This window comes from Dufourea novaeangliae, unplaced genomic scaffold (assembly GCF_001272555.1).
Source record: "Dufourea novaeangliae isolate 0120121106 unplaced genomic scaffold, ASM127255v1 scaffold146, whole genome shotgun sequence".
Classification (NCBI taxonomy): domain Eukaryota; kingdom Metazoa; phylum Arthropoda; class Insecta; order Hymenoptera; family Halictidae; genus Dufourea; species Dufourea novaeangliae.
Window position 1 is genome coordinate 132045 of NW_015374023.1, and position 8608 is coordinate 140652.

At 46.6% G+C, this 8608-nt stretch overlaps 1 protein-coding gene across 1 annotated transcript; it reads left to right on the plus strand.

Moving 5' to 3' along the window:
- On the plus strand, positions 1-8378 carry LOC107189149. The gene is made up of 16 exons (XM_015577624.1): positions 1-26; positions 92-263; positions 540-802; positions 2175-2326; positions 2571-2848; positions 2986-3258; positions 3494-3774; positions 3875-4124; positions 4547-4896; positions 5039-5165; positions 5265-5572; positions 5827-6014; positions 6088-6692; positions 7022-7462; positions 7842-7943; positions 8067-8378. Exons 1-16 carry the CDS (start codon positions 1-3, stop codon positions 8376-8378), a joined length of 4128 nt encoding a protein of 1375 aa, XP_015433110.1.
- Positions 8379-8608: the final 230 nt, after the last annotated feature.

The window sequence follows — 8608 nt, forward strand, 5'->3', positions numbered from 1 at the left end:
ATGCGATTCACGAACGTCGAAACATCGTACGCACGTTACACCTGTATGTTCTGTAAGTCGATGGTTTCCTTGAGTTTCCTTGTTTCCACAGATGGGCAAGCTTTGGAAAATGTCGGGACGTCGCGTTCGTCGGAAGGGACGCGATCGCGACCGTGTCGGGCGTGTACGCACGTTTCTTCGACTGGATCACCGGAGAGACACGTATCGAGAGATTCGAAGGTCGAGAGAGAGGAGACGGCGCTTCCTGCGTCGCTGGACTATCGGTATAAAAGAGCAAACTTTTTTCAATTTCGCTGGAATTTTGACAGACAGACAGGGCCGTTCCTGGCGGAGGTGCAAAAGGTGCCTAAGGGATTGTTATATATTAACTATGTATATATACTTACAGATATAAAAGTAAAGACTGCATGTCAAATTCTTGATTAAATAATATTAAATTAACAAGGGTGGCAATACTGTTTTTGCACCTCGGCAGTCAACAATCCAGGAACGGCCCTGCAGACAGAGAAAATCGAACTGGATATTTCCCCCTGCGACAGATCGCACCGATTTTCTCCCTGGTGGAGAGGAAGTCGAATCCGAGAATCTTGATATTCGTGTACCCATCGATCCGAAGAATCGCAAGATGCGCTCGGAGCGAAGAGGCGAACGGTTACGCGTGTTGCGCGTTCGCTGGCACCGAATACCTGCTCGGCCAAACGATCTTTCCCGATTTTCGTATTGTCGTGTGGCACTGGAAAACTGGCGAATGGATGACGACGATAGATGTGACTATGATGAGCCATGATCACCTGATATTAACGTGAGTAACAATAATAATAATAATAGTTTATTGAGACGGGCGTACGTTTGTCCAATATACATTCTTATAATAGAAAGAACTTATTGTAATAGAATTACACTTAATGATATTTCACGTTAGAAACAAAAGGAAAGAACAAGAGGTACCATTATTACTTTATTTGCATTTTTCCATAGTTTACCCATCATGCCCCCTTCCCCTACGACAGCCACAACAATTCGGTCCACCGAACTTGAACGTTTATTCGTTTTTTTCGCAGATGTTCGCCGGATTCGCCACTTTTAGTAGCACGGCACTCGCCGAATAATAGGCCCACAGTTTCCATTTATCGTCTTTTAATCTGCTCGAAGATCGTCCGACTGTTTCCCGTCGAGACCAATACCATTTCGGATCTCGAGCCAGTCTCCCTCTCCTGGTCCACCGGAGGAACGTTGCTTGTCTGCGATCGACTCGGTAACGTTTCGACCGTGGAGTTGGACTTGGACGAGACTCGAGAACAACGGGTTCGAAGGATCATAGAATCGTTAGTTCGACCACGAAGGAAGCCTGTGCTGGTGGCTCACAGAGGCGGCGCGATGCTTGTCGTCGCTCCGTCCGATGAAACGAACGCGGAAATTCGAGCAACGGTACACCCAATCAGCGTGACCAGATTGAGGGTTTTCAAGGGAAAATGGCGGAGTATACTGTCATGCTAGTGGGGGAAAGTAAAGTAATGACGTCAAAACTGTACCTAGATAGCACATGACGCCTTGAAGACGTCCATTTTACAGCTATTTTACATATAAGACGCCTTTAAGCCGTCATGTGCTATCTGGGTAGGGTTGCATTGGTTATGCCACTTGGGTGGGTTTGGAGTCGGCCTTGTGATAAATACCAAGATAGTACCATCCGCCATTTTGGAAAAATGTGGCGTAGGGGAAGGACGTCCTACCACTTGGTTTCGGGAATTATTGAAATTTCTGGAAAATTAACATTCGGTTTAACATTTGTTCAATTGAAATTGCATTCTAAATATTTACCTAACATTTATTTCAGTACTTGAAATAATTTACCAAGTGGTAGGAGCTTCTTGTTCTACGCCATTTGTTCCCCTAGCGGATGCTGAATTTTCTTTTGGGTGTACATGCCGATTGAATCGCTCGTCATCCAACCGAGTCATTCGTCTCGCGTGTTCCTAGTTTTTCAAGAAACGAACGACCGATCGGGAGGAGAATTGGCGGCCGATTTGGACGATTTCGTTGTCGTCGTATCCGAATCGGATGGTAAGTCATCCGCGAGATGACAAGATCGTCCTTCTCGCGGAAAACGGCGAGATGTACGCGATAATTGGGCCGTCACGGGATTGTGTGCCTCGATTTGAATTGATCACCAGATGGGATAACGACTACGCGATGATAGCTCGTTTACCAGGCTCGTACTTGGGAGCCTTGTCGAGGCCCACGGGTCGATTGGTCATCGTCGACACAGCTACTGGAAACGTTGTCTCTCCGATGAACCGACTCTTGCTGAAGCATCACGGCAAAGGTCGGTCGACTGAAGATAACAGTAGGCTCAGTAGGCATTTAGGCAACTTATAAAATTTATTATTGTTACTATTATTCTTAGTAGTAGTAGTATTACTATTATTATTATTATTTAATATCCTTTTTATTAACACAGACGATAAGGATAAACGGGGGTGTCACTAACGACACTTTATGTTCTAACGAAAGTAAAGAGCGAAATCAGCGGTGAATAGACGCGTTCGTCGCGGTTCTTTCGGTTTCAGTCACGCGTCTGGTCTCGCATCCCTCGTTGCCTATTCTGGCCACATGCAGCGTCGCTGGTAACTGCGTGATCGTCGAAGCATCGACACCGTCATCCCCGAGAATCGTGAACTGCGTTCATTTGCAGAGGGAACCGCTGGACAGACTCAAGTTCTCGGAGGGAGGACGTTTACTCGGGGTCGGGGCTTCCCGACTCGGTAGATTGTTTCTCCTCGGGCCGTTGACCGATAACGGCCCAGACAACGTAAACGTCGCGGCTGCGTTCAACGTCGGACGACAGGTACGAAGGTCTAAAAATTTACGAGGGTCTTAAGTATTTCTCCCTACAAGATTATTGTCCCTGTGCGGACTCAATTTCGGGACAATAATCGAGATGAGTCTGTACAGTCTGTGTCATCGATTATTTTTCTCCGATAGGTGGTCGATTTTCTGATTTACGAAACGGAGACGTATGGCGAAGCAAAAGCTTTGGTTCTCCTCGCAGACGATAGGGGTCATTCTCGAGCCGGAGACGAGATCGGGGTGTTCTCGTGCCGTTTCAACGGAGAATTTCGCGAGTGCCCGATACCAGACCACACGATAAATCTAGCTGCTTCCTACGAGAGTTTCTGTGGCGAAGGGAGGGGTAGTCGCGCGAGGATCCTGGCTGTACCGTATCTCTCGAGGCAGTTGCATCGAATCGAGCTGATGGTAACAGATTTTTACTTAGTGAAAAAGTTCTCTGATTGGTCGGTGTTTTTCGTTAATATCTCCTTAACAAAGCCTCGGGTAACATTTTCACTAAGGAAAAAGTTGTTTCAAATCTACCCAGGAACCCCTCATTTCCGAGAGTCGATGCTATTTTGGGACACCCTGTATCCCAAAGGATTGATTGCCTGTTAATTAAATACATAAATAAACAAATATATCTACGGTTTACGAGCAGCCACCAGATTATCGAGAGGCGGCGCTCTTCGACGTTCTTCCAACCATCCATCGCGCGAGAAACATCGAAATCGACGTACACCGCGGTAAGACAGGCTGTTGCTCGTGGTTGCTGACGTGTGGATACGACGGTTCGATCGTCGTCCGAGACGAGGCTAATCCAAGGCATGTTTCCATGGTGTTCGTGGGCCATCACGGAAGCGATGGAGGCACTCGAAACGTAGTACTCGTTGGCGACACGATCATTTACCTTGGCCGAAACGGGGATTTGGCGGCCACTAGGTTACCCCAATTTCCTCTTTGACTATAATAGAATGAATCGTTTACGTTCACTCTTCCTATTAAGTTTCTTATCAACTAATATTGCCGAATCTCGCCGTAGGCTGGTCGAATTGAACGCGAAACGCATTCCCACTGAAACCATAGATCTTCCAGACACGTCGAGCAGTTTTCCTTGTTGGATCGTGGATCAAGTGTCTATTCAAGGACTCGTTGGGAACGAGGAACAGGTAGATCGGTCGAGTGAAACGTGGATAGAGAGCATAATTCGCGAACGGAACGACGCGGAAGAGAAGCGAATCCTTTCGACGCGGCTCGCGATCATCGATGATTTCAACGGACTGAGACGTCGGGTGAGTAACGATCAGGGCCGTTCCTGGGTATTAATTTAATTATTATTTAATTAAAAATTTGATATGCAGTCTTTACTTTTATATCTACAAGTATATATACATAGTTTTTTAACAATTGTCATTCGAAAACAATGCTTCTCCATTTTTATTTTCATAAAATGAAACAACGTCCTGGAAAAATAAATGGTATTGTTGCGTGGACGCGGCATAACTCCCATCGTACTTATCTTGACACGTCTTTTCTGTTCTACCTTCTGTTTACGAAGTCTCTCGCTTTAACATTATACAATACGTGCTACCTATCGGGTAACACGTAACAGTATTATTTAAAATTAATCTTTTATTCCACATATAAGTACAAAACTTAACGCATAATGTTTCTAATAAACATGTTATCGGGAATCGCGTATTCACGGGCACAGGTAAAGGCGCTGCTCGATTCAAACGAAACCGAATCACCGATCGCCAAGCTACCGATCCACGCGTTCGATCTCGATCAGGCGGCTCGAGAACGCAAGTTGGCAGCCGGCAGATCGGCGGAGGAACAGTTACGGGAGATCGCCGACCAGCGGATCACTAGTAACAATCGGGCGATTTGTTATTTGCGTGAACGATTCCTCAAACCACTGATCAGTCCACCGAGAAACATCGTGTCCGTTTGCAGCGGCGAAACAAAGGTTACCAACTACCCTCTGGTCGGGGTAACACAGCGGGACGCAGATCTACGATCTTGGTGTCGATTCACCGAGCAAACGAGAGACATGGTATCTAGGTAAATTGAACACGGAGAAGGAAATGACCGAGGCTTGGGCTTCGTGCAAAAAATGAATTTACGAGGGTGTGAAGCATTTCTCCTTACAAGATTATTGTTCTGGCGAGGACAATAATCGAGCGGATTCTGTATCGGTTTTCAGGTTGGAAGCGATGCATTTTGAACCATTCGACGCGAAGACACCGCGAAATCCATTCTACTCCTGTCTCGGATACGTAGAAGTACTCGAAGCTAATATCCTCGCGGACGGCCGGGAACGCGTTGCCAAGGTGAATCGAGATGATCGCGCGAAATCGTCGACTTCGATCCAGACCTGACCAAGACTAACCGGACCAACCGGATCTAACCCGTTGATTATGTTCCCGCAGATGCGATTCAACGAACGATTCGAGGAGCTACGAGCCGCGAAAGAGAGTGAGACGAAGACGGCAATCGAGCACGCTAACCAGACACGACGTTGCGCTGGGGAACTGATGAAAATGTACGGCGTGGACGCGAGCACGGAGCTATTGGACGCTTCACTGTGGCGTAGAAAAGATACAATGATCACCGACGAGAGCTTTGAGGAGGACCTGCCAGATTCTCTGCACGAGGAGGAAGAAGAGGCTGTCGAGAACGATCACTCGTTTCGTCGGAGGGCACTCGAACAGATGATGGACGGTGTCCTCGAAGTTGGGTAATTTTCAGCGAATGGTACAGCCTTGGATATGTAGCTGACAGAACCGTGAGAGGAAATTTTTTATTTCAAACAAAAGAAAACTTTCCTCTGCTAAAATCGAGGGTTTCGAGTGACCGTGTCCTTAGACAAAAGGGCAATAAAACATCTGCGTTGCAGACCTACAAGTCTGCTTAATTAATTTTTACTTGCCGAGGAAAAAGTTTTTCCTGGGGAATCTGGCCACCATCTTCAGTCACTATCAAACCTTCCAGGTTGAAGGAGAAGGCGATGAGAAGCGTCCCGTTGCCGCCGGTCTGTCTGGCCCATAAAGATCCGTCACGTTATTCGCGAGAGGACATCGAGACGATCGAAGCGTACGAGAGAAGACTACGGGCGTCGCGGGACGACGATCGACTCGCGTACAGATCCACGCTGGAAGCAACGATCGAGCGTGCAAAAGGTTCGCCATTATTTCTCCTAGTCGATAAAAACGCAAAAAAGAAAAGTAATCTCAATCCCATTTTCGGTTCCAGAGGAATTTTGGTGTCGCGCAAAAACGTTCGACGACCAGTTGGACGATCTCGCCGCAGAAAAGATTTGTGTCGAACGATCGGTATTGCTGGAACGATTGTCCGAGTCGCGAACGATCCTCCAGCATCGGCAAATCGCTCGGAATAGACGCAAAATCCGGCGAATAATCGAGCTGGAACTGACACCAGCGGTGACAAGGTCGCGGAATCTCGTTGCGGAGTGTGAACTCTTCGAGGCAGGTGTGATCGAGCTTCGAAATCGGTACGAAGCTTTACGAAAGCGGGACAAATTACTCGAGGAAAAGTATCGAGCGGATTTACGCGACTCGAAGCAGCAGCCGATAGCGGAACAGCTGTTGCGGCACTATCGCAAGAGGCCGAGGACGGTAACGGCTTGCTGCGGCACGTCGCTCGCCTTTCTCGGCGAACTCGCCGACTGTGTACTCGAGCAACGGGGTTCCGAGCTTTTGCCACGCGATTGGGTCGATTATTTGAGGGCCATGAACAATCTGGACGCGATCCCAGACAGTTTACCCTCTCGTATGGAGGCTGAGGATTGGCGTTCGGTGTGCGTGCAAAGACGACTGAAAATCGAGGCGGAGATCAAGGTAGGATAGATGTCCCAATTACTGCCACCTTAAAGTTATAACGTAACTTTATACAATAATTTTAGGTGTTTTTTAACCTAAAAATCGTGCCAGTTTGAAGCATCATATTATTTAACATCTCCTTCGCTTAAAAAAATAGTTTTATATACTAAATATAAAGAATTAATACTGAATCAACACATATTTTCATTTTTTTCTCTTGTATTCTAATAGAAGTAACCCGTAAATAAATAAATAAATAATTTAACGCTATTCGACGTGTGGGTTCGAGGAGCCCCCTCCCCCTTGGGTATCGTAGGGTAAATTGTCCAGTGACCATTTCTCCAAAGGAAGTAAGGAATTCTGCGCAGGCGAGAATCTGCGCAATCGAACTGGCCGAAGCGGAACAGAGTCTAGCGTTCCATCGGAAGATGTGCTCGATCGGTCGAGCGTCGGTGAACCGTTCCAAGGAGACGATGCAACAACTCGACGAGTCTCTGACCGATCTGATCGCCGATCAGGAAGTTCATTTGCTCCTCAAGACGGAACAGTTACGGGAACAGCCCCGTGGCAACGTCACTTCCGACTGGGCTGAAACTGTTTTGATTCCGCGGCGTGAATTAATTGATACAGCCGAGGCGATCGCTGCGGCTGGTCGACGAAAAATGTTCGAGCTTCGCCGTTCAATAAACCTCGAAAGGACCGTGTCTCGAGAAGAATATCGACGGGCGTGTCTCGAACGCACTATGGAAGATCTGCAGACGCGTTTGAAGGATCTAATGGCCGCCAAGGTTGCACGATATTTTGTCAAGCTTGTCCGCAAGGCCGTTCCTGGCGGGGTACAGAAGGTGCCCTCGCACCTGGGCGGCCGCATATAGTTTATTACATGTAAAACTTCGACTAGTAAGAATAATAATCATAAGTTTTCTAATGATTATGCAAATTTTAGTCGAACAGAATTTAATCAAATTAATTATACATGTAATGTTTGTAACAGTACTCGTATACGAGAAGGAACTATCTTTATGGACAGCCCAAAATAGCATATGATAGTACTATATTTAGTGGATTAAATTCATGGATGGCCAACAACTCAGGAACGGCCCTGCTTATCGGAATACGGTTCTCCAAATAATTATCGTTTCTTCTTGTTTCGATTCGTTTGTGCAGGCAACGAAAATTGCGCGAGAGTGTGGGTATCGTTGCGCGCAGGGAACAGCGTCCAATGAGATGATCGAAATCGTGGAAAGGAACTTCCGGTTGCGACAAACGGTAAGCGAATCGGTAAAGGGCACAACGGCGATCTGGCGAGAAACGTAGAAACGGAATCGTGATTTTGACTATTTTTTATTATTATTATTAGTATTATTATTATTTTCGATTTTGGAACTCGAGGAAACTGTGAAGAAGGAAAGAGTAAAATCAATGCAGATCGCGAACGAGGCACGGGCCTGGCGAAGGAAGAATTCGCATTTGAGTCGAAGAATCGAGGAGACAAAGACTGAAAAGGCTCGATTGATTGCCGCGATTCGTGAACCTTTTCGCGTGAAGGCCGTAGCGTTTCGCAGGAACAAGATGCGAGCGATCACGAGGAAAGCGAATCTCGCGCGAGCGGTCCGCGAGAATTTTAACGAACTGATGACTCTCGAGAGTCGACTGGAGATTTCCAAGCTCCGAACGTACCCTACTTTGAGGCTGAAAGTTTAACCCTTGTGTAGGCAACCGGGTACCCAGGTACCCATTTCTAAATTTGGTTTCAGAATTTTTTATTTTCTTGTCTAAAACAGCACTTGATATATTAGAGGAAGGGAAAACTGAGAGTTTTGAAAAAAAATTAACGTTCGATTTAACATTTATTTTAGTACGTGAAATCAATTTACCAAGTGTTAGGAGGCCCTTCTACGCCACTTTTTTCCCTTGTGGAAGCCGAGTTTCCT

What these genes read in the sequence shown, in the direction of transcription:
- LOC107189149 (XM_015577624.1), top strand. Translation starts at nt 1, where the DNA reads ATGCGATTCACGAACGTCGAAACATC. An exon ending in AACGATCGAGCGTGCAAAAG is followed by an intron (nt 6,015 to 6,087) that starts GTTCGCCATTAT and finishes TTTCGGTTCCAG; the next exon opens with AGGAATTTTGGTGTCGCGCA. An exon ending in AAATCGAGGCGGAGATCAAG is followed by an intron (nt 6,693 to 7,021) that starts GTAGGATAGATG and finishes ATTTCTCCAAAG; the next exon opens with GAAGTAAGGAATTCTGCGCA.